The sequence below is a fragment of the Astyanax mexicanus genome, chromosome 13 (genome assembly GCF_023375975.1).
Source record: "Astyanax mexicanus isolate ESR-SI-001 chromosome 13, AstMex3_surface, whole genome shotgun sequence".
In the NCBI taxonomy this organism is placed as follows: domain Eukaryota; kingdom Metazoa; phylum Chordata; class Actinopteri; order Characiformes; family Acestrorhamphidae; genus Astyanax; species Astyanax mexicanus.
In genome coordinates, this window is record NC_064420.1 from 34,914,251 (window position 1) to 34,940,795 (window position 26,545).

General features: G+C 38.1%; 2 protein-coding genes across 6 annotated transcripts in view; both read right to left on the reverse strand.

Moving 5' to 3' along the window:
• Positions 1-8: 8 nt before the first annotated feature.
• On the reverse strand, positions 9-22,294 carry usp19 (ubiquitin specific peptidase 19). 4 transcript variants are annotated; one of them, XM_022677417.2, is made up of 26 exons: positions 21,897-22,294; positions 19,338-19,666; positions 16,640-16,768; positions 16,235-16,371; positions 15,246-15,770; positions 14,044-14,398; positions 13,431-13,587; positions 12,920-12,991; positions 12,683-12,798; positions 11,668-11,891; positions 10,721-10,913; positions 10,297-10,430; positions 10,033-10,191; positions 9,684-9,794; positions 9,229-9,339; positions 9,030-9,131; positions 8,753-8,893; positions 8,287-8,405; positions 8,039-8,182; positions 7,527-7,882; positions 7,272-7,388; positions 6,930-7,146; positions 6,608-6,760; positions 6,322-6,488; positions 5,620-5,795; positions 9-1,237 (listed from the first exon to the last, which is right to left on the reverse strand). In XM_022677417.2, exons 2-26 carry the CDS (start codon positions 19,501-19,503, stop codon positions 1,097-1,099), a joined length of 4,422 nt encoding a protein of 1,473 aa, XP_022533138.2. In that variant the 5' UTR covers positions 19,504-19,666; positions 21,897-22,294; the 3' UTR covers positions 9-1,096. The 4 variants fall into 4 exon arrangements, with proteins under 4 accessions (XP_022533138.2, XP_007249924.3, XP_007249923.3 ...); XM_007249862.3 differs by having other exon boundaries at positions 11,668-11,897; XM_007249861.4 differs by lacking the exon at positions 9-1,237 and adding an exon at positions 1,547-4,001.
• A 2,437-nt stretch (positions 22,295-24,731) lies between these two features.
• The window catches only part of lamb2 (laminin, beta 2 (laminin S)), a 52,206-nt gene continuing 50,392 nt past the window's right edge, over positions 24,732-26,545 (reverse strand). For both annotated transcript variants that reach the window (XM_007249859.4, XM_022677418.2), the window contains one exon: positions 24,732-26,250. In XM_007249859.4, coding sequence (XP_007249921.3) covers positions 26,114-26,250 — 137 coding nt within the window. In that variant the 3' untranslated portion in view covers positions 24,732-26,113. The remainder of the gene's footprint in view (positions 26,251-26,545) is intronic.

Below are 26,545 nucleotides of genomic sequence, written 5' to 3' on the forward strand. Positions count from 1 at the left end.
TTACTCCAAAAAAAAAAGTTGTTTATATATTAACCATTTATATCTTTATTCACAGCAGCATTCTTATGATCAAACCCCCATCTCCGGCTTAATATGAATATGCAGTCTATTACAAAAACAAACAAAAAACAAACAGTAAAACAAAACTTTAAGGAAACAAGACAATCCACTCAAAAAAAGAGAAGAAAAGAATATGTAAAGGTGGTGGGTAATGATACACAATACACTACAGTTTTTCAACATGCATGATTCTCCTCCCATCAAGCCTTTTCTCTTACTATAGATAGCCACAGGACAAGTAAAAAAAAAAACCAAACAAACCAACAAACAAAAAAACAAAAAAAAAAAAGAAAGAAAAAAACATTACAATCCAATGGACAAAGTCCAGGACAAAAATAGCTCAAGCTTTCATCCTTATATTAATTAAAAAAAACAACAACTCGTATTCAACAATTATCGAATCCTACAACTGAACAGGCTACACTTTGGAGAGATACAAAAAAACAAAACAAAAAAAAAAAGCACTCAAATTAGCCAGTCCACCTTGTGTGTCAATAAGGGTGTGGATAATATTATTTGTCTGCGGGGTTAACCATTAATCAGTGAACAGCAAAAGTGGTAGCATGTCTACAATGTTTCCACGTCTTCTTTAAACAGCGTGCAGGTGTGTGACAAGCAGCTCAACACCCTGTAAATGGGGACAAACAAGGGTGCTTAAGCACCTCTTGGCAGTGCACCTTCTCATCTGTTGTGATGTGTATGTGATCAAACCTCTTCACCCTACTTGTGAAGGTCTCTGTGCACCATCTCCACGTTCAGAGATAACTATCTACATCCTGCGTGTGTTTGAGTGAAGAAACTGCCTTCCTTTGCGTGAATCTATACATAGTCTTAGTGTTGGGAGACAAGTGAATGACTTTTTTTTCTTTTTTTTTCTTCCATCAGGTCTAATCTGAGATGCTGCATGAAACGCTGCAGCGATAAGCACCTTTGCTGTGCTTGATCAGCTGATAGTCTTTTTTTTTGAGAGAGAGAGAGAGGAAGGAAAAGTGTCTCCCTGAGCGCCGCTGTTTCATCACCACAGCTTAGGTCAAGTTTAGTCCACCTCCTCCATGCTGGTATAGGATGGGCCGGAGCAATCTGCCGAGTGGGTAAATAGGTCTGAGGTCACCTCCGCGCCCAACTGAGGGGATCCTTCAGGGTCCAGGTCTGTCCCAAAGAGTGCCTGGCTAGAGGCCTGTAAAATAAACCATGGTTTTAATGTGCAATATTAGATGTCCGGTTCGGTCCACATGAAAGGAAAGAAAAAGAAGACAAGCTTTAACTTTATCAGCAAAGACGTCTCAACAAATATAAACCAGTGACCCAATATTTCCAAGCCCAGATATCTAACATTTAAGTTAATTACTCATTATTAAAGAAAACAGGCAAGTTGTAGTACAGATACCATACAGATCAGTAACTGTTTCTTGCAATAGTGGGAATATTTTTTATATACTTTTACATGTGCGTGAATGCCCTAATATTTACATAAAGGAAGTCCATATGATTTGCATGGTTTATTGCTGTTCCAAATTTGCAGCATCTTAAAGTATTATTCTTAATAAGGTTTGGTTACAGTGTAATTAATATTGCAAACATGTAAAGGTACTCTCATACAGTACACACTTTTAACACATTAAAAGATACCTAGACCAGTAGTTCTCCAACCAGTCCGCAAAGGTCTCTGGATATAGAGCAAAAATCTGGACATGTCAGACGACAGGTTGAGAACTGATCTAGGCAAATGAATGAAGTTCATTTGAAGAAAGAAAGAAAAAAAAAATATTCTAAAATATGTTTTACATCACATTCAAACAAGTAACACTGTATAACACTGTGTGGAAATCAGTTCTATTTGCAATCATGAACAGCTGCACTCTAGTTTTGAGTGGACGTGCAAATATGCATTAGCATAACGTCACAATGATGGAAGAAATGTCTTTACTTTTGAAGCATTCATTAAGCTTAAATGGATGCACTATCATATAGAACAATTACAGAAGACATCAAAAATCCCTGAGACTCCAGCACTCCAACCTTTGCTACAGTCCCTCCCCGGCTGTAAAACAGGTCTGCATCCATTTCTCAAGTATGGGATTAAGATTAATGTTTTAACGTAATATGACAAAAAAAGCACTGTTCTGCACTTGGTTTACAGATAAAAAAAAAAAAAAAAAAAAAAAAGTCATCTTATACTTGAAATGACATTTAGCAGGCTGGACAATATAGTGCATGTTTTGGCAACAGTATGGTTTAAACAATGTAAGGATTTAGTAAAATGAAAGAAGAAAAAGAAGAATTCCAAAAACGTTATTGCTAGAGGCTAAAGAATAAATAACATCCCATATACAACAAGCGACAGGCAGAATCTTAATGGTTAATGGCAGGGCATGCTAATTTGTTGCTTAAATATGTCTTCTGATTTTTATTTTAAATTTAATAGTTTTAAACAGGTCGTCAGACACTGAATTCTTCACATTATAGGCTAAATAGTAGAAGTATCTTTTCTGTCACACTTACAACCTTATGTTGTAAAAGTTTATGATGTATCAACTAAGGCTACAACTAATGATTATTTTGGTAGCCAAATAAACGTATTTCAATTAGTCACCAGTTATTTCTGCCACGCACTTCACTGCTTTAAAATGAAAAACTGTTAAATGTGGTAAACATGTAAACTGTTGTGTTATTACACTTTTGGAGTTAAATGTAAATTGTGTGAGTGAGCCCATTACGTTTCTGTCCCCAGGATTTTATGAAGAGCGGTACAATAACAAATTAGTATGAATAGTAAACACTAAAATTTGGCGCAGACGAATAATTACCACTGTCGATTATTCCAACTAATCACTGCATCCCTAGAACGGACCAATAGAAATTAATTCCAACAGAATTAAAATATTTTCCTAATATATATATATTTTTTTAATTAAAAATGTTTTTTCTGTGTCCTGTAAAACGTGCCTTTTTAAAAAGATAAGATTTGTGTGATTGTGACGAGATAAATATACACAGATTAGTAAATGAAATGGTCTAGAACATCAGTCACCAATCTCTCACCAATCAACCCACAATGGGCTGGTGTGGGGGCACATTTTCATTCCAATAAAAAAAAGGACACCTGAATCTGCTTGCTCAATCAGCTAGTCTTAGCCTTTAACAAGTGGGTAGGTAGACAGGATGTGCTTCTGCTTTACGGCCTTTTCTGAATAAAATTGATGATGCCTGGTCTAGAATATTAATTAGCTACAACCTGTTTACAAAGCAAACTGAGTGATTACTGTTAGACTTGAATGTGAAAAGCTTATGAACCAGTGAAACATTCTGTTAAGCTGTACGGATCATATAAAGAATTCAGAACTCATGCTGTGTTAAAATACAGTACATAATTATTAAAATGAAAGAAATAAACACACAAAAACACAGCCACACTTTAGATGGCACAGGGTGCACATCCTCCTATCCCAGAGTTAAGAAGGAAGTTTAAAAAGGCCCCACAGAGGTGACCACAATCCTTATCTACACAGTATGTAACTGATCCAGCCACAAGTCACAGGTTCTTTCTGTAATGTGCAAACAGCAGAAACGTCACCCTTCGTGTGCGTGTTGGTTGTTTTGTCTTTCGATGAGTCACTGAATTTCAGAATAGAGGGGTTGAGTTACAATTCTCCCTCAAGCTAAGCCCAGTGTGATCTGTACAGCAGGGGATAGATGAGGTTGAGCAGCAAAGCAAACACTGCAGCAGCAGTGCCCAGGATGAAATATCGAACACGGTCATCGTCTGAATAATCAGAGATACGGTCTCGGCTGCGTCGTGCCAGGCCTCCGTGGCCATCCGGCTCCTCCTCCGCCCTTGTCCTGATTCTTCGTCCTCGCAGCCCGGGGCGGAACAGTCCCTGAGAAGCAGCGCCTCGCTGTTGCTCCTCTTCTTCCTCCAGTTCCTGCCATATCAGAGACGCCTGCGATTGGCGGAAACCTAGGTCAGCTTCTGGGATAGGGCCAGGTCTTTAAAGCACCCAATTACAGCCACAGCAAATATCTTACCCAAAATACAACTGAATAAGATCAACTCTACTAAGAGTAGCAACTTAGAATAAATAAACACAAGTAGGAGCTGTACTCCTATGGCACATGTAAGCATACGTATGGGTTAAGGCTCTGTACATTTAAAGGGTAGCAGGTCCTCTTAGCAGCATTGCTTGTCTGTTTTAAAACGACAGACATCAGAAAAACGTGGTTTGATTGTCAAATCTCCTTTTTTGTATAAAGAAGGTTTTATAAAGAGAACTTTAATGACTGACATTCTGTGTAAATGGCAGCATATTTGTCTGGGTAAAATCATAATCCTTTGTATATCGGGATCACTTAGTATTGAAATAAGGCTTCATTTTGGAATTTAGAGAGGAAGTGCTGATGGTCGGCTGTGTCCAAATACTTTACTAAAATACGCTCCGATATATTTACTGAGGCCATGAACTACAGATCAGGCAGAATCAGTTTGGAGAGCTATTTGGACATTGTAACTGATGTGCATGAGAAAGAGTCTACAATGTATCTGAAGCCTGTATGGTGCCTACTGTGCTAAGAAAGAAATGTCACAGGACAGGAACTAGTGTCATGTTCCAGGTTTTGGCCATGTCCCATGGAATCATGGGGCCTCCTGCATTGTATGTGGACATGATTTCTGCCAGAGTTGCTTGTGAGACACCACAGCACAATTGCAGAAATAAAACAACGCGTAATCAAAAAAAGGCATCTCAAAAATATATATAAAAAAAATGCCATGACTTGCTGGACTGGCTGTAGTAGACTGGTTAGATTCAAGGCAAGATGTGCATTGACAGACACAAATTCATATCTTCACCTAAATACCCTTTATCAATAATAGACATTTTAATCTACCATTTACATATATCTGTCTGAAATAACTTGTCTGCATGAAAGACCACATTAACAATAGAGCCCAATCTTGTTTGACACTCACACTTGTAAAATGACAGTTGTGAACCTCAGCTTAAATCAGCTTCCAAGGGTGTAATTCTTTGCAATTTAAGAGTGTAAACAGAATTCAAGGTCCAGAATTGAACACCTCTTCTCTAAAGATTACACGAAAAAAACTAATCCAAAAACCAAAAATATATAAAAAAAAAATTTAGCTATTAACTAAGGTCCATTTAAAATTGGACATTCCACCTCGAGTTTTATGCAGATCAACAACTTGTACACAAAGCAAAAACAAATTTCTCTGCAGACAAATGTACCATAAAAAGGAAAATGAAGACAAAAGAACTGAAAAATAATTTTATGGGAAGCAACTGCATGTCAGCTGTGCAATCCACATCCTTTACTTTGTTGTGCCACACTAACTTTTACAACGGTCACTGTTTAATTCATTAATATTAATCATGACATACCCTTTGGTTCACTTATTCAACTAAAATGACCTTCATGTGCCATGGAATGTAGAAAAATATACTGTCTTTTGAGAACACCATCAGTGATGGTCATTAACAATGCAATGATTCCAGATATTCTGGAGCAAGACGAAACAAGAGATGACAAGAGCGTGTTGCTCACCTGACTTGGTGCAGCACCAGCTGCAGCAGAGGACTCTGCTCCAAGCGGGCCAAGCAGACGGGGTGGCCGTTCCACTGGAGAGTTTCTGCGTCGGTAGAACAGCACGTAGGCATAGCGGGTCACCACCTGGCTTTCTTCTACTGTTGTCACAGTGCTGTCATCAAACAGTCGCCAGCCTGAGAAGAGAAAAAATATTAGCCTGACATATTACAACCGACATGAAAGATTTGGGGAGACACAATTGTCCAACAAAAGAGAGCACTAATTCTATAAGGTCAATTCCCAGAACAACACAGATATACTTAAACATTAGGCCTGTAAACTGCACTTTACAAATGAGAAAATCTGATTTTGTTTGTAATCCAATAAATGTGCTTTCATGCACTTGAGTAATCAGACATTGTGTAAACTCGGGATTTACATGTGTCAGCCAATAACGGGTTTTCTAATTTGCAACTGTCCAAAAAAATCATCTTAACTTCTCCTTGTGGATTTTATAAACATGGACACACTTTACTGGCAAACATGGGTCATTTTTTATGGGTTTTAATAAAATGTAATGCTTCCATTCTTACAGCTTTCTAAATATTGCTAATAATAATAATAATAATAATAATAACAGCAATAATGTAATTTAGAAAAACAGATGACATTTTTTCTTTAAAATTCTTCAAAAAAAAAAAAAAGAGAGAGAGCACCAACCGACATCACTGCGCTGACTATTCTTGTCATTGGGCAGACGTGCATATGCTGTGTAGTGACCTCCAATCATTCCTCCATAGTGGTTTATAACAGCATACAGATCGTAAATTGGGGGCTGCTGGACATCTTCCTTCTGCCCTATACAGAACTTGCTCAGGTCCAAGTTCCTGTGGACCAAGCAATCAATTTGAAACATTTAAAAATAGATGTTTGTGGTGCATTTTTAATAACAGACACAAATGCCTAGAGTGCACGCAAAACAACTGGTGCAAAAGTTTCTGCTTACCTCACAGGAAAGTCCACCATATCATTGATCTTGTCTCTCCAGATGAAGCTCCGGAAAGAGAAACGCTTAAGCTGAATGATTAGCACATTGGGAAGACGCCAAAGCAAAAGCTGCTTGGATGCCTCTCTGTGTTGCTGACATTTTGGACAGTACCTGGAACACAGAGAAGGTCTTTTGAATGGCCATCAAAAGTTTGCGGACCTTGGATTTTTATTGAGAAACCTTAATCTTGAGCAAACATAAGAGAGATATAAAAAAACAACTTTTGACAAGCAATATACATTAGATATATTAATATGCTTTAAGTTGATTGTGGCCCTACCATGCCTCTTCTGGGGCTAGCACCTCAGGCTTGGTGAAGAGGTTCAGGCACTGCTCCAAAGTAAAGTGCCCTGCCCTGGCAGTTTCACTAGCAGAACCTGGGTCCTCATCAAACTCCAGCTCTTTGGAGCGCACCAGAACATACTCCTTGAGTCGCTCATTATTCTTCCACACAAGCTCTAAAGTGCAATCATCAGAGACCTCCAGCACTGCATCATCTTCAGAGAGAGAAATTAACCAAAAATAAACAAAGTTAGCAGGTGGATGAGAGATTTCTCAGAAGAAAGAACTTAAAAGTCAGAAAGATGTATATTTTACTGGTAAACATAAAAAGAAGGCTAACCTTTGTCTTCAAGTTTTTCTTCTTTGCTGCTGTTGCTGGAATCCAGTAGTGAAATATAGAACTGTGAAGTACTCCCATTGCTACACTCAGATGACTGCTGATATCCAGGGACAGCAGCTGCACCAAGCACACAAAAAAAAAAACAATTACTTTAATTTAAACCCAATATATAAAAATAAACAAAAGAAATAATCTAATATAAAAAGAACAAAAAAGGGGGACAGAGCTAGACTTCATTATAATCACTATAGTTACCTTCAGGTTTCACAGTTTTCTCACAGGATGTTTCTTTTTCTCTGAAAGGATCCTGAGAACTCAAAGCCTGCTCCGAGAAGCCAGAATCCGTGGTGCGAGTAGACAATTTGTCCAGGTCTCCACCTGAGTGAGCTGTAGCCTGCCCCGATTCCGTTTCAGGCCCTGAAACACCTGAGCCACAGGTGCTCTGCTCTTGGCTGTCCCCTGCTTCTCCACCTGCAGAAGGTGCTTCCTCCTCTGGCTCCAATCCCTCAGGAACAGTTCCGGATAAGGAGGGCTGATCTCCACGAGACAAGCTGGAATCTGGAGATGTCCGACCAGACTGGAAGGGTGGCCTGAAAACGTTAACTGAGTACCTAGGGGAAAAATAAGTGATACATATATTAAATACAATTTCTACATTATGCATATGGTGATGTAGAATTGTTTACCATAGAAACATTTCTTCTTTATCCATCTTTAGAGAAACATAATAGCAAGTAAATACTTTTCGTCCTCATCAAAAACCATACCTGGAATAGCCTTCCAGAAGCTGATTGAGGCGAGCATAGGATAGCCTAGACTCAGGAACGCTGATCAAAAATGGCAGCCCTACATTTTCAGAGTTGGGCCGGCAAAGGGCTTTATGGTTGGGCCAGTGATTTCTCTGGCAAGCCCTAAAGTGAAAGAAAAAAAAAAGGTTAACCACATTACAAATTATTTAATGGTGACAGCATGGAGTTACAGTGATTTCAAAAACATAAATACATAACTGACTTACTGGTTGCAGTAACCCACACGGTAGCATCGTGTACAGCGCTTCAGTTTCTCATCGTCTGCCAGAGGAGGCTTCTGACAGGCAGCACATTTGGGTATCGGAATACTGGGAACTTGCAACCTCTGTATACAAGAGTTCAGAAACAATTGTGTACATGTAAAAACAAACCTCTTATAATTAAAGCTCCTTTCATGCATGCACAGTAACCCAAAACTTTTCCAGACATTATCCGGAGAAGCTGTGTGTGTAAACACAAAAGTTGTACCAGATATTAACCTGATTTTAACAAGGCAGCCTCTTAATACAAGGTCAGAGTAATGTCTGTGTGAACATTTTTTGTAGTGAGAAAATGTCAGAAACAGAATATCTCTGAATCTGGACTTCGCATGTATGAAAGGGCAGCTTTCTAGAGTTTATAAGTTAAAATGACAAAACAGAATAATGGATCTCCTCAAGTGTTGTCTTATACCTGATGGACCCTGAGCAGCACCACTTTCTCCTTAGTTAGCTCTTTGGATAGCACCTCAAAGCAGAAGAGCATGTCAGAGGATGAGACCCGATCAAGGGAGTGAGATGGCAAGAAGATCCGGCTGAAGCGACTCTTCACCACCTAGCAAGGATATACCATACTGTTATTACACATTTTTAACTGATATAATGCTAAATGCTTAATCTTTATTACACTTATAAAATATTTGTCACATGCATACTTAAGTGTTTAAAAGTGAAAATCAGAAGCTTTTTACCTCTGTTAGCCTCAAGTTCTCTGGTTTGACCCTCACACTCCGGGAAATTGACTCCAACACTTCTGCTGTGCTTGAGTTCTCCTTACTCACGCTCACCAAAAACTGAGACACAGTTAACAAAACTATGATAAGAACACAGATTATAATAAAACAGTCAAATGTGAAATAAATGCACTTGATTCATTGTTTGGTTATATACCTTTATTGGTTTCTTGTGGGGCTCCTTAGCAAAGTAAAAAACGGACAGCACCTTCTGTTTCTGAGGTAGGGGGACAGGCAGGTAGAGGAAGGGGTCAAAAGTAATGGAAACCTACAGAAAGAGGGAGAAAAGTGAGTAATCAAAAATTCACTAAAATGTCTTAAGATCAGCATTTGAAAATGTCTGTCATGTGCAAAGTCTGGTACACTGATGAAGCTAATAAAATCAACAGCATTTTCTTTACACATCTTGTCATAATAAAAGAGCAAAATTATGCATGTTACATCACACACAGCGCAGCTCATGACATCATCCACAATGGGGCACTGTGACCCAATTATGCATCAATGACCCATGTTCAGGAATTGCACAGTGATGGAAAGTAAAAACTCTAATGAGGCACAACGAGAGCTAAATGAATGCTCTAATTGTCTTTTGTTTGCATAGTGTCTTACCTTAGAGCACATTGGACACACTAGCTTTGACTTGTACTGGCCTTGGAACAGATCAACAATGAAGGAATCATTCCTCATCTTGTGCCTTTGCCATGCTTCTTCTGCTACAACCTGTAAAATCAACAATATATTTTTACTATATGCTTATAAAAAAAAAACTCAATTGCTTTGTAAATAACTGTTTTGAAATAAGGAAACACTAGATTTTAATATTCTCACTACATAAGCTAAGAGCTGTAAATACAGATTTAAATCAGGACTCTGCAATGCAAAAGCACTGAAAGATTACAACATGGTCTAAGAAGCACCAAACAAGAGCAGTACTATATTGCAGCTACTGAGGCCTCACCTCATCCTGGCGGCCATCTGAATCCACAGTTTCTGTGTAAGGTTTGTTCTGGATACGGTTCAGGTCCTCGTGCAGCCCATCCAACAGGAAGGCCATGAATTCCTGAGCATCATGCTGAGCATAGCCTGTGAACTGACTCGCCTTACTAGCTACTATTGCCTACAGGAGACATTAAGAAAATGTTACGAATTAGCACACCAAAGCCATGCAAAATGTCTAAAACTACAGTTTATACAACTATAATAGACAGTAGCTTACTGGTACCTTTAATTTGGAGGGCTGGAAAGCATGGTGAGTGCCTTTCCACAAAGCCCGGAGCAATACTGCAAACCCAATAGCCAGCCTTCCACCTGTGCCCAGTGGATTGCTACAGTTGATCTCGGTTTCAAATGCTCGGTCTGGAATAGAGGTAGAAAAATAAAAGTTAATATACTACTACACATAGTATTCTCTATATTATTATTTTCAATAACAAGAATAGCACCTTTAAAACAGTGAGGAAAATCTATGTAAATAAGGTGATTAAACACATAAAAAACTACAAAAATTACAAAATAAGAGTAAACTAACACAGGTCAATTTGTTTCTTTTTTTACTAACAGGTGATATAAATGACATAATAAAACACGGTTATATCAAATGTCTCAATGTCTGTACCAAGTATAGATATACTAGTGATGCTACTTACCATGGAAATAGTCCCTCAGCTCCCTCGTGTTGGAAAGGGACTGAATCACACTGTTCATAAAGCAGGTGTTTCCTAGGTTGACTAGTCCAGTGAAGCCAGGGAGACAGACTTTCTTCTCCTCCTCTTCCTCAGTTCGCTCAGTGCTCTTAGGAGGAGCATGGGTCATCGGCTGTACCATACATGTGGGCTTTGGCTGTAAATATAAGATGACATACACTGGATTAATAGGAGCCTAAAAGGCATTTGGCACTCTGAGAACAGATACATTTTGGGCCTGCGGACCAACAAGCAACTTTATTTTGGACTAGAAACAAAAGCATCTTTGAGGACTGGTATAAAAAAAACAAGTATACAATTAGATATGAGCAATATGAATTAGGGGTGGGCGATATGGCTCTAAAATAATATCACGATATTTCAGGGTACTTTTGCGATAACGATATACTTGGCGATATAGGAAAACTAAAATAATTCATTCATTCATTTCAGGAATATAGTATAATAGTATAACAGAATAATCATAATGTGGAAAAATAAATAATATAGCATAAAATAATATAATGCAGCAAAAAATATTGCAGAATATTTAGTGCATGCATATAAACTGCAAACTAAAACAATTATACAATAATTACACTTAAAGCTTCACAGTAAATAATAGACTACTTTTAAGACTGAACAGCCCCATTATCACGATATGGATTTTTAATATCATGATATTTCTGTGTCACGATATATTATATACGATACAATATTGCCCACCCCCAATATAAATATTAGTTTCTTTTTGTTTGTTTGTTTTTTAAGATACACAATTTTCTGAGTGTTAAAAGTGCACTGCTGTCTTTTACAAATTGTATAATTTAATGAAATGCTGCACATAAGTATGTGAATAATTGAGTATTGGAATAGCAGTTTTTAAAAATCTTCTACATCTTCTCTCTTACCGTAGTAACAGCTGGCTCTTGCTTGATCGGAACATGCTCAGAAACAGAACGAGGCACCACTGCATCCAAACCAGCATCTTCTGTAGCCCGAGGGGGCTTAGGCTTGGGCTTCTCCTCCCCCACCCTAGGCTCCTCCTTGGCAGGCAGAGCATGCTGGCTACTCCCTGGCTGACTCTTGTCAAGAGAGGAAGGGCTTGAGGGCACTGCAACCTTTGCGCCCCCCACTGCACCTTAAACAGAGGAGAAAAGAGCCTGTGGTTAGAATATAAAAGGTCAAAGCTAAAGGTTAGATACAGGGTGGAAAAAGGTTCAATGTGCTTGTTGTGTTCAGTAAACTGCTTTCACATTTCCAGTTTAAAAACCTTGATATCCAATATTAGTTACAGGACAAAAATATATATTTTTTAACATAATGGTCACCACTGGTAAAAACTACATATCCATCCAGATCGGAGGACTGGCACAGGGACAAGGACACATTAGAGCACATGTGCCTGACAGGGTGGAGCCTGGCTCTGGCCAGTATTGAGTTACTGGATCGTTCTCTGTGTTCACATTCCTTCACTGAGTGGTGCCCTCATTTCCACATGTAGACACTACTAACACGCTGCTCTACTTCTGACAGTCTGACCAGTACTTATTTCACGTTAACTCACTAATAAGAGAAAATAATGCCCATTAATTAATTAATTAATTAATTAATGTGTATTTATGAGCAATAAATGCATCACATTTAACTAAAGAAAAATGTTCCCAAGCATTCTTTACTGCCATCCACACTCCATTCCAATTTACTGACTGTTGGAACCACAGAATCACTACAGGCTGGTGCTGGTATCTGACAGTGATTCTGTGGTTTTCATTCACATCAAAAAGTCCCTGATGGGTTAAGAGTGGTCCATAAAAAACATTCAAGTTTCAAGAAATGTCATATTATATTGGCATGCTTAAATTATATGTGCATGTCTTGAAGAGTTTGTAGTAACGTGCAGCAAGTAGAAGCCAGGCCGCAGACCTTGTGATGCAGGGGCCTCCAGGCCCCCCCAGCGCTGGCTGTGTCTTTTCCTCAGGGTAATGTCTATGCGGGATGGGGTGAACGAGTAACCAGACATTTCTGGCTGGATAAGGTTCCTGAAACGTGTCCACAAGAAAAAATTACTATTTATTTATCTATCACAAAAGACAACTGATACTGGCTCTGATCATGACCTGACATGCATCTTGAAACTAAGAACTACACAGAAGTTCATACCGGAGTTTGACTTGCCACTTGAAGACAGTGTTTGGTCCACAATCCGGATGAAGGCGTAAGAAGTTGGCATCACTGTGAAAGTGAATAAAATGGCTTAAGATCATTTAGAGCAAACCCCCCCCCCCCCCCCAATCCTTAAAGCAGTACTTATAAAAGGCCAGTTCAATCTATTTAATTTAGCAATAAATCAGAATACATAAATCAGAATACATGCTCAGAGATTTGTATGTGATGCAGATTGGGTATTGACAGGGTCCCTTTAATATCTTTAGATAGGCTGCTATTATTCCGTGTGAAATTGTGGCAGGAGAAACAGATCAGGTAACAACACATCATCACTACACTAGGATGATGTAAGCGTGCCGGGAACAAAACGTTAAGAGCAATGTGATTACAGACCAGGGAAGACAATCATGCTTAGACTGGTACATGGCAACCAGATTTATTGTGAGTGCACTCTTAATTCTACTGCATTCCTCAAGCATGAAAAGGTCATTAAGTATCCACCCACCTTGTCTGGAAGATAAGGGTAAAGTCTTTTTCCCTAAACAGCACCCTGGAAGTCTCCCTGCAGATTTCCTTCAAGTAGACATTGACAACCATCAGGTCCGTCCCTTTCTCATACGAGTCATTCTTCACAAGCTTCAGGTTCACCATTGGCTCTGGGCCTGAAAACATATGGACTGTCGTTTGTAAAAGCATTTTTGCAGACTTGACTCCTTAAATCACTGAATCCCTATTAGAGCCCACTGAGATCTTGGTGGATGATGGTTACAAAAAGTGTCTCCATTGAGCACAGGGCTTAAGCAAACCGCTAATCATCTGCCTTGCTACAAGCCTATGTGGACAACAGCTTTGTGGAAGTGTGTGTTATGTGAAAGTATGAATACCTCCCCCATTGTGGGATTAAGTCCACAGCATTGTAGTTTGGTCTCTATATACACACCTACCTAGCCTGCCAGTTACAAAACTGACATTTGGTCGTGCACATACCATACCATATTTAAACACAAGCATAGCAAAAAACATAAATACAAGACACAATGCCTCCCAATCAAACAATGCGCAAGAATAGTGCTTTGGGACATTTGCCAACTTGGGCTTCATTCCAGTGTTGAACTGACCTGCATCCTCTGCTTTCTGGTTCTTCTCACAGGGCTCCTCTTTAGATCTGTCCCTCTTTTCCTCCTCTGTGTGTGCAGACTCCTCCTCTTTGGGGGCTGTGGCTGGAACAGGTTCTCCAGATCCTTGGTGGTCAGGCAGAACTTCTGTTTGTCCTTGGCTCTCCACAGCATCAGCAGTCCTCTCTTCCTCTGTTTTCTTTTCTCTGTCTCTCTCCTCTGATGTAGTTTCTTCACTGCACCTCTCCTCTGGCTTGGGGACAGCCATGGGTATTTGAGCTGGAACTTGGGGTGCAGGAGGCTCCTGCAGCAGTACCTTTGACTCCACCACCTGTTCCTTGCTTTTATCTGCTTCAGCCTACAAGTCAACCAACACACCAGGATTACTGAGTGTCACAGTCTCAACAACTTGTATTATTAAAAAATGTATATGTCTCCACTGATAAAGAAAATAATAAACTTTCCAATGTTTTTTGAAAGAAAGTATATAAGCTTTAAACTGTATGTTTTATTTTTTCCTGATTCATTCCATTTTGTAATATACTATTCTATTTTTCACCACTTTATTGTGAGATTCTCAATTTTCTACTTCAGGTAGGACGATATTTCAATAAACACTGATTGAAAATCAAATTATATACAAAGTTTTTATATACAGTTTTTTACAACTGATGTCACAAATTAGCTTTACAGAAATTGAGCAGTAGGGTAAATCAAAGAAAACATGAAACACAAAGGCCGCAGTGAGTGAAAAAGTTTCAATAATTTTGATATAATTTTTAAACACATTTCTGATATTTTAATATGTTATTTAGATATTATGCATTGACTGACATTTATTATAGGGCAAATTTTCTATGGCTTTTATATTGTTCATATTGACATTGGAAATAGTCTGTACTTACCAAAAAGAGATATACATTTACAGCTTTTACTTTCATTTTATATGAAATAATTTTTAAACCGTTTTTATTGTAATTAGGGCTGGAATATATTTTTTAATTTTGGTTTGTACAATACGATTTAGATATCAATATGCACAGTACAAAACAGTAATGCACCAATGAAAAAATGACTAGACACAATAATAATAATAATCTCTGTGCATCCCTAATATAAAAGCCACCACCAGTGATGCGTCATCATGCACTGATGTTGGCAGCAGTGTTGTGGCCAAGCTAGAGCCAAATCTGAGCACACCTCACCTGTGTATGTCTCTCTGGCTTTTTATCAGTTCGCTTCTCCTTCAGTGATCCTTGGCATGCTTGAGCCTTAACTTGAGTTTCCGTCTTGCTCTCCTGGACAGCAGAGGACGGTGAGGCAGAGCCACGAACAGCAGGTGTGGTGGATTTGCCGTTCACTGCTAGTTTGGATTGGGGTTGCCTTGTGGGGCTTGATGCTACAGTGGGCTCCTTTGCATTTTTAGAAGGGCGGATAGTACGCTTTGCAATAGGCTCGGGGGTATGGTCCCCTTTAGCACCAGGCTTAGTCTCAGCTTCCTTAACTCCTGCACTCTCAGAGTTCTCTGCCTGTTTGTTCTTGATCCCTCTCTTCATACCCCGGTCTGGTTTACAGCGTTTCTGCTCCGTTGGCGGGGTCTGGGGCGTGTGCTGTTTAGGAGCTTTGAGCGTATCTGAGGCCAGGCAAGATTTTCCAGACTGCTCTGCAGATAACTGATGACTGTTGCCATTCTCACTTAGGATATTAACTTCTTCATTTTCTTTGTTGCTCTATTAAAAAAATGCAAAAAAATGCAATAAAACACTGGAGAGTTAGTGGACATGACAATGAAATAAAGCAAAAGAGTTTTTATTTAAAAAAAAGATTTTTTATCATACAAGATGTGCTTTATGCTCACTTACTGGTTTAAGAAAGATATGAAGAAGCTTATGACCGCCAATTATGAATTCTTCATTTTATTAATGCCCCATGCATTTATCCATTTTATAGATTGCACAGTCACATGGAGTGAGAAATAACCCAGGTTTATTTAAGACTGCTTTGCTTGACAGTTTAGATACACATAATTTAAAACAAATAAAGCTTTAAAACTGTGTTACAATAGTCTTGTAGGTCTAGTGTAAATAAAGAAGCAAACATCAGGAACTAAACTTGTCTTTGTTGCCTGACTATACTTTGTTTTAAGGTGTGCCTAATTATATTTCCTTGTTCAGAGCAGTGCAAGCACTCATACCATAAGGGACGGCCAGGAGTTGAAGGGGATCTTCTTGTTCATGACAAGTTGCAGGATGCTGCCTTTCTCCTTATACTGCACTTTACTGCAGGAGCCCTCAATTTCAGCATGCAGGTGACAGCCCCACTCACGACCATCTAAGAAGCAGAGTTTATACAAAAATTCAATGCATACAAACAAATAAGTAAATCAATGTTTTTTAAAAAATAAAATCTTGCATAACTGAGGATGTCTTATTTTTGAATATGAAATCAGTTTTTGAGTGTTGTTAAGAAGGACACTATGATCCATAGAAAGAGGTCATAGTAGCTACATAGTACCATAGTAGCGGCAACAGCAGCAGAACTTGCAGTGATGTATATTGGTATGTAATAAGGAAGAAGGAAAGAAGTGTTATATTCTTACTTGGAAGGCGCACTTGGCAAGCTGTATCTGAAAAGGCAGTAGCCACATTCTCAAGTCTCAGTGTTCCTTCACCACATCGCAGTCTGACGATTACCTCATTGGCATTCTGCTTCCAATCCAGAAAGACATCTACACAAAGAGACAGACAAATTCAGTGCACATACATTAATGTTGTAAGGACGAAAATTAATCTCAAAAGGAGTCCGATAACAACTATAGCCTGAAACAGCAACTTACAACTTACACTGTGTGAGGATGTAATGTTAGGCAGTGTATTTCTTATTTATTTTGTGGGGTGGATTACAGAACAATCTGTGCATTATAACCTACTTTTAGATGGTTTTCTGAAGGCAATTTTTAAAAGTAATATTGGATCAAAAAGTCAGCACTCAAAGTTTTAATCTGATTGTAATGAGTTTCTGTGCACCCTTAAAATTAAGCATCGACATTTTAAGGAAGAAGTGTATGTGTCTCTTCACTAAGGACTTTCCCACTGGAAGAGAATTAGAGAGGGACTGTCTAAAGAGAGAATCTAGAAAATCAGTGCAAGTGCATAATGCTAAAGCACTTGCTTTGTGCCTCAGGACAGTTGGCAGGAAGAGGTGCTCGTATCTGTGCTGGGCTGTGCAGAGCTGGTGCAGGGCAGAGCTGCTCTCATGACCTTGACAAAGCCCTGCTTCACTGAGCCAGCCTCTCACAGGCTTGGATTACAACACTTCAGCATTCAGTACTGCAGCAGCCAAAGAGCACAGATCCAAACACACACAATCCCACTAACAAACAAACGCTACACAGCCTCAGAACAAGAAAGAAGCCAGTGCACATGCATCTATTGTAGTGTCACTAACCTCAACACTAAAATAGTCATGGAATTGATATAATATTAAAGCTAACCATTTTACTTTGCTAGTGGTGTGTGCATGGTTATATTAAATACAAATTATCATTAAAAACATTTTTGACAAGACGTCCTATTAGTAAATGAGGACAGAGGTGTGTTGTAACTGGTAAATATATCAGCTTAATCAAATTTCCAAACTTTATAAATTCTCAGATTTTTCAAACATTGTGCTAAAACACTAGACCTACAAATTAAACGAATCAATGTCCATAGGGCAGGATAAGCTATAGTGTACAGTGCAGAAAAATAGCAGTCCAGAGTAACTATAGACAATAGAAGATATCTAAAAGACCACAAAAATACTTTTAAGTTAAATAATGAGGGGAAAAAGCTGATCTGTTCCTAAGTCCAGCAAATTAAAAGGTTAAGCTAAGGCAACAGGCTAAGGCACTCTTCTACTGTGCAGTATTGCTTGCACAATCCTAATGAAAGTATTGGTGTACAGATATAGTAACCTATATTTAACCTGACAATTTTAAATGGAATACAATTAAATGATCGTCTCAAAACATCTGCAGTACCAAACTAAAACAAAAGCAAACAAGCAAAAAAAATTGACTCAGAAAGAGTAGAGCTGATCTAGTAGGAAATTAAATGCCTGCAATGTGGGTGTGTATGCTTTAACAGATTATGTGGTTACACAGTAAACAAACAGGTTTAAACAATGAGGATAAATATACCCTTAATGCTACATAACAAAAATCCTATAATCACATTTATATCCCCTCTCCATAATTAATGGAACATATTTATTGTTTCTGTTTAAAGTAAGAGTGAAATGCACTGAGAACACTACAACCTGAACACAAGCCGTAAAAAAATCCATTCACTTTATTGTCTGTGTTGTGTTCTTCTGCCATGAAATCAAGGTACAAATCCCCTAAATGATGCGGAGTAATAGCTGTACTTGTTGGTTTGTGCTGTAGCCAAGACACAATGTTTCCCATATTTCACTAACACCACAGCAACCAAGCCACACACACTGCTCATGTACCTTTGTACTCATAATCTGTAACAGATATTTTGTTTTCAATATAACCTGTATCAAATCCAGTGATAATCACAAGTGTTGAGTGGATAGCTGAGACAATTATCTATAAAGGGTAGTCTTGTCTACTTTTACTTTCAATCTCTTGCTCCCACAGACAGTTAACTCACTGCACAGCACTACATCTATAACAATCTTACATTAAATTATGTTTTTTCTGAATCCAATTCAACTGAAACAATTCAATAAAAACACTATCAATTTTCACATTATTAAAATGAAGTTGGAAGACTGCATGCAAGGACTACTCAACTGCAAACACCCACAATTGGTCAGCAAAATAGACAGGAGAAAAGAGCCAAACAATCCTTGCCACCCAGAAAACAGAGCCAGCTGTGCTCTCTAGGACTCCCTGCCACAGATGGATATGACCTAGCTGGGATCAACCTTACTTGCTGGCAACAGAACAAACAGCACAAAGTAAATGTCTGCTAAAGTGATTTATAAATATACTGTACCGTTATGTTAATGTTAAAGAACATTATACCACACATACCATTCCATGATTTGCATATACATATATTTATCAGATATTAATTCAAACACTTTTAGTCCACTATGTAAACATGAAGCCTTCTATAAGCCTTTAGCTGAGGGTATAAGGATACAGTGTACAACATTAGCAAAAACAAGATCAGTTATTAAGTAGCTGAGAATAAGGCACAAAGTAACAGAACAAGAGACAAAACAGAGTAATTAATTAATCAGAACCTTAAATTTGTGATCCAAACATGGTTCTCTGTACTCACCTTTTTTAGCCTCTGTGTTGGCGCCTGTGGCAGCCCGCTTGGCCTCCCTACTTTCCTGGTTGGCCCTATCCTTCTGTTTTTTCTTGCTGGTGCTGGAGGAGTCATCAGGTCCTCTCTGCGTTCTTCTGCGGCTTGTCTCGCTGGATGCAGTGCTGCTACTGGCCATCTTAAGCCACTTGCCACTAATGGGGAGGCTGTCGCCCACCTCGCTCCCGCTAGTGGAGCCGCTTTCACTGGGGTCAGGTTCTGAGTTGTGCCGTTTCCTGCCCGGTCCAGCTATCTTGGCGGCGTTTCTAGTCTGAAGACTCCCAGAACAGAAACGGGGGAGGCTAAAGAGAGAGAACAATCATGGCAACACTTAGTAAAGAAAAAAAAATCTATTTTACGCTCATACTATACTTTCTATCTACTTGTTTATTTAAGCAGCTTGACCTACAAATACCCATTATGGTAACATGCTGGCAAGGTAGCACATATCAATAGAACACTGGTAAAACAAGGACAACAAATAAGGACATTCTGCTTAGTTTGATGTAGGTTAGGTAACAATAGAGGTGGGTGAAACAGCCCGAAAATTGTTATGCTGTTCTATCATTATATCAGTAGCATTCAAATGGTCTTGTCAACAGTGTATATCGCCTACATAAATTATCATGACAGGCCTAATAAATATTATACACTATACTTAGTCTATGAACGTTTGTCTACTTTTTTTAACAGTAAGTACCAAGACTATTTTTTGTGTAAATATAAATAAATAAATAAAATATAATAATAATAATAATAATAATAATAATAATAATAATAATAATAATAATAATAGTAATAATAATAATAGTAATAATGATAATAATAATGTGTAACATAATTAAAAATGGAAAAAATAATATTACAACAATAATAAACTGCAGAATGTTTCTAGCACAAACAGAGTAAATATCAAAACAAAACAAAAAAAGACACTGGTAGCTACATTGGTCAGTTTAGCGGGTGGAGTAGAATAATAAATATTACTCTGCTACAGTGTACAGAAATGACACTGTAGTCAATTGTAAATTTAAGGTACTAGCTACTCATAACATGTCTGTGCAGTGATAGCTTACATTTTGGCTGAGAGTATTAGCTCAGGACATTGTTTGCTGGCAACAGGACAAACAGTACAAATCAAAGGGCTACATTATTGATTTATAAACTTTTGATAGTCTTACTGTATAAAAGGACAGTAAAGTTAACCCTTATTCAGCTTTCCTTGAATTTGTGAATATACATCAGGATCAATAACCACATGGTTGTCATAAGTCATAACTACTCCAATATGTAAACAAGAAGCCTTATATAAAGTATATTGCTATTAGCGCGATGGTGAAATTCTTTACCTACCGTTTTTGAACTGTTTGCAAAAATATTGTGTATGACACGATATGGCACACTTCTAATAAGCTAATAGATAACAAAACATTATCTTACACGTCTAGATAAAAAAATGCGGCAATTTTCTGTAACAAAAAAAAACAACAACAACAAAATACATCAACAGAAACTCGAACTAACTTGTCACAGTTTTAAAGCTAACCTAAGTAAAATGGTTAAACGAATTAGGTTTTAGACTAACGCCGTGGAAGTGAAAACTCCATTGTTGTCATTAGCTAGTTATAAATCATCTATGCCGGTGTCCGGTAACATTAGCTAGCTAGCGTTAGCTAGCCATTATCGTTGTTCGGTAAATTAGACAACCTTGCTAATGCTAGCTACGGCTAGACGAAGAGAATACTCGTAACACTAGCATGTGAAACATTACAGCAGCTAAGCATCAAACGCGTTAACTAAAATACAAATCTTTATGCTTGAAAGATATGTGTCGACTGACTATAGGCTACAAAATTTAGCGGAAATTTACTGAGAGTTAGCTAGCTAAGCTAACAAGCTAGCTCGGTTAGCCTGCTCTGACCCAGTTTAATCTATTTTAAGGCAGCGCTTTAGCGTTAGCTAACAAGACTTCGGCGTTATTTAGCGTTAGCTTAGCTTGTTAGCTATCGGTTTTCATGGGTACGAGCAGCTGTCATGGTGTTAATTCGAATTAGCTAGCTAGCTAAATATTATATATCAGTGTAACTAAGGTAGTTAGCACATGAAACTAGCTAGAAAACTGGGCCACGCTTGCCACTGTTGACAAAACAGAGCTAACGCTAGCCAAGCTAAGGTAGCTAACTTAGGTAAATAGCTGAACAGTGGAGCCAGGTGTATAACGAGCTGACTAACGTCACTCAAACTGGAGGCTGTGCTAGCTAGCTAATCTCAACACATGTAGCTAACTAGTAAAAGATGTTAACTAGCTTAGCTAGCTTAGCTAACACTAACCAGCTAAGATTGGTCAGTTTAGCTAACTAGCTTAAGTAACGTTACTGCAAAGACGGGTGGAACAGAATATTAAATATTACTGTTAGCTACCTAGCTAGGGTGTACAGAAGTGAAACCGTGACGCTAGCTATACCAGTGATGATAATTTACGGTAGATAACATAGCTAGTTAGTATGTTATGTCCGTGCAGTAATAGCTTACATTTTAGCTGAGAGTATTAGCTATCGTTAGCTAGCTCAGGACCGCCGCTTTCCTCTTTCTTCCCCAGCAGTAAGCCGGCTCCTCGGTGTCGGCTCAGCGCCGGGACGCAGAGCAGGGCGGCAGGCCGCCGGTAGCCTCAGTCTGCATTCGCTTTCGGTGGCTAAATTAAGGCTCCGCCGTTTCCAGAAGGTTCTAACCAGGGCCCATTCTTCTTCTCCACAAAGAAACCTCGTTGGTATATGAAGCAAACAGCCGCGGAGATAGCTAATGTCCTTCCTCACCCCGCTCAGCAGGGCCACCGGCAAACGACGGGCACTTTACTGGAGCTCGAACACACTGAACCGGAGGGAGAGGAGCTCAGATCACACCCGTAATCTGCCTCAGTGCGTTCAGACTTCCGGACAGTATCTCTTAGTTAATTTAGAACCAGCAGGGGTCAGTAATCTGTGTACTGTAACCGCGTGGGAGTTCAGTATATTCTCTATCCTCTTTGTTGATGGATTACTAAACCATTAGTTTGTGAAGAGAATTTTGGAAAATTAACATTCACTTATTGGAGCATTATATGTAATTATATTTATTATAATAATTTTTTTTTATACCGGTACAGTTAGTGTAATGTTTATTAATTTTCTGACCGTTTGAGGCTAAATGCAAAAATAGTAAATTGGATGTAAACACTTGATATTGTATTGTTTAATCTAGTGTACAATATAGTGAACAATAAATAAGTTTCTATCAAGTTTTCCAATTTTAGTTTTTTCAAACATTTATTTTCGGATTTTTTAATTTTTGCATTTTGCAAGTTGGATTATACCATTAGATTTGTGTTACAAGATACAAAAATGGACAAATCTGAAAAGCGAGAAAAGATTCAACATTTTTCTTGAAATTCTATTTGCGAAATGAAAAATAGAATGAAAAACTTGAAAAATTGCATTTTAAACCCAATTCTTCTTCATTTTGAATTTGCTTGATACAGTCAGAAAATAAACTTTAAATTCGGTACAGATACCCAAACAATACTTTTTTGATACCTTTTTCTAAATTAAAACCAAAAAATACTAATACCCTCTAGTTATTCCCACGCAGCGGACATGAATAATCTTATTCTCATACTTTCACCATCAGAGACTCCATCATTTTGGATCTTGTTGGAACAAACAGTAAACACCTTTTGGTACTTGTACTAATGTGTACTGACACATTTTGGTCTGTGCCTTTTTTTTATCGAATTTTGATACCCAGCCCTACTTATATGTACTATACACTTCAAAAAGCAGCATGGCCATCTAAAGACAACATATCAAGCTGATTCAACTGGTTGTCCAGCATAAGAAAGGTTTTTTTTGAGTTTGAGGTTTTAGCTGATCTACAAACATGGTCAACCTGACCAAGCTATATAACCATTATGACAAAGCTTGACCAAGCTGTTCGATGCCATGATCAGCACCCCCAAGCAGGTTGACCAGTTTCATCAAGCTGGTTATCTGGCATAACCAGAAGGCTTCAGTTGCTTGAAAAGTATGACCAAGCTTGTTGAGACCAAGCATCTTGAAGGAGTTCCTTGAGGTGTAGAACAATAGTTGCTGATTTTTCTTCGCACTGTGCTCCAACTTATCTCAGTTAGGTCAGGGGATTGGAAAGGACAAACAGTTTTTTAGGAATATAAATAAACAAAAACATTGTACTGTATATCAGGTCTTGTATTTTAAGCAGAAAACTGACCAACCTATATCCAAAGCATGGACTCTACAAGACCTCTGCAGGTGCTCTGTGGTGTCTAGCACCAGGATGTGTGGGGCTGCAACAGTTTGGACTAGTTCCAGCACATCCCACAGACAGTTGATCAGATTGAGATTTGGGCTATTTCAAGACCAGGGAACACCTTGTACTTTTCATTGCATTCCTCAAACCACTGATAAACAGTGTATGCAGTTTGCCAATGACCATTATGTGTAGAAGTTATTATGGACACTCTCTGCTCTGCCTCTATGCATGGATATGATGCACTGTCAAACCAGTACCCTTTTTCCATTCTTCCACAACCCTTCTAATGCATTCTACATGTGGTCTTACATTGTCTTGTACATTGTACATGTACATTGCATTTGTTATGAACTTATTTTCATTAATGCCATCACAGCATTGTAAATTATCTTACCATTAGTCTGAATATTTTTTCTGCCAATGGTCCAGAGCACATGTTGTCAGTTTTTACAAAATAGATTAAGAATCAAGAGCACAAAAATCACCGCAGTATCTCTTTGAGGAAGACTGTTTTTTTTTTTAAACATATGAATTAATTCTTTATGCTTTTGTTGGAGATCTTTTGTCCCTTTTAGCGTCTCAAAAGCTCTTTTGTAACGAATTGTGATTGCAATCATCTGCTGATATTACCTGATTGTAACCAGACCATTATTTTTCTTTTTTGTCATTACTAGTGTTACCTTGCCCCTATTCCAATCTGTTTTGAAATGTGCTGCAGGCACGGGATGAATGTGTTTTAACAAATGACTAGACAGTACAAGTAATACTGTATTTTAGTTTCATACTATTTGCAATAAAATAAGGCAAGTAAATGTAAAAAAAAACAAATCATTTTTATAAGCATTTCCTATTTACCCTGTGCCAACATTTTCTGATTGAAGGATGTATACTGGGACCACATCTAAGAGACAAAATGACAAAATGTGTTTCATGGCCAGTGTGTAAGAGTGCCACTCTACATCAAGAACTGTTATCAAGTATTGCCTGAAAATCTTTTTGGGTCTTTTAGTCAGCAGTGAAATCGACTAGTTTAACAGGATTAAATGAATGCAGACACAGAAGCTCTTGATGTCAGACTTCAGTACCTCTTTACTAGCAACACCAGTGTAAACAGACTGTATTTACACAAAAACACAATAAAACAAACGATGAAAACTTCTGTGCTTCATTATACCAGTTTGATTTAAACTTACAGCTACAACTGAAAGATCTAACATGGCATTATGGCTGGTTTCTCAGATATGGATTACATCTAGCAATTGATGTTTCTTCATTAACCAGTTTATGTAGTTTAGAATTGATCTGGCTCTGTGAAACCATCCCTAAGGTTATGTCCACACAGCAGGTAAAGTGGCTAAAATTTAATGTGCTCACCAAATCTGTTTTATTTAGTCCGTTTACACAATCATTTTAATGTAACCGAATATTTGAAGTTTGTATGAATTATATAAAAATTGATCAGGACAGCAATGCTCATATGACCCATTTTACGTTCTTTTCAGAACATTAATGAAGAAAGTTGAGTAAGACTGATGTAATCAAGATTTCAATATGACATATGAAAATGACTCAAATCAGATTTGAAAAAGATTTGGGTCAATTACCTGCTTGTTACCTGCTGTTTGAATGTAGCCTAAGTGCTTAATATGAATCTGTAAACTTAATGAAATGAGAGAAACAGACTTTTATAATAAAAATATATTATTGAAACAATCAAACTGTGACTTCCAGTGTTTTCAGCAGCACCCAGTCCAACAAGTTTCAAATTATTCACAGGTACATCATTACATTGCTAGATTAATACAGCATTTCAAACCATTGAATTTAATGACGCGTTTCTTGTACTCCAGAAGTGTACAGAGGTGACTGAGTAGAAGACACTGGGCAACTGTGTTAAAAAAGGATTCTTTTGATGATTCTGTGTAATACTGAAACAATGATACATAATGTAGTACTTTGGATTTCAGCATTTGCCCATAATTCCCATTTCAACACATCCCTTAAATGTTCCATGACAGGTGTTTGGCGTCAAGAGCTGGAGAAGTACTTCTATAGGTAGTTAGAATGAACAGTGTGGAGCTGCCTTGCTAGTGAGTTTAGTTTGAACCTTAATCAGCTAAATCTGGACCAGATTCTAAAGAAGACCTTTGAAGGTGAACAGTGTGTCTGATTTGGTAACATCTGGGGTGTTTTCCTTAACCCTCTCCTCTTTAAAAACTGATCCAATATAAAATTCTTCTTTAAGTGATGCATCCTCTGCATCATGTCCGCTAAACAATACAATTAAATAATTCCAGCTCACTATTACAATGAACAGATTATAAGAATAGGTGTTTTTTGGTAGATATGCAAACACACCAATTACTAGTGCCAGTCTGGTATCCTCCATATGTTCTTGGAGCCTGAATTGTTACAATGTGACAACGGTCCAGAAGTCTTCTAGCAGTTTACTGGCATGTATTGTAGATCTGGATTTGCCTGTTGATGGCATTCAGAATGGCTTTCATTTTGTCCTCCAGACCATCTAGCTGATTGGCTTTTCCCTCCAGCATCTTCTGATTCTTCTCATAGTTTTTCTCAAGTTCTAAGGACATACAAAGAGAACAGCGTTAGGGAGTTTCCAGTTTACATAATATCCATGTTAGCATAACAGATGTCCACAAGAGGGCAATAGAGCCCAATTTAATAGAAACAGAAAATCTGAGAAATACACACAAATAGAGATAAACCGATACTTAGAAAGGGAACTTTTGGAGGACTCTGATGTTTTCTGTTATGTTCTGTTATGTTAAACACAAAATATACTACGCCTTTTTGTTAACAATTTGAGCCACAATATAAACATGCATCAGCTAGAACATTAAAAAATATCTATTTTT

Bases quoted from the DNA above. Each gene is read 5' to 3' on its own strand.
- usp19 (XM_007249860.4), bottom strand. From the start codon at position 19,503: ATGGCCAGTAGCAGCACTGCATCCAGCGAGACAAGCCGCAGAAGAACG. The intron at 16,769-19,337 runs GTGAGTACAGAG...CTCTTTGTGTAG, and splicing joins CAACACAGAGGCTAAAAAAG to ATGTCTTTCTGGATTGGAAG. The intron at 8,183-8,286 runs GTAAGTCAGTTA...CTTTCACTTTAG, and splicing joins CGTGTGGGTTACTGCAACCA to GGCTTGCCAGAGAAATCACT.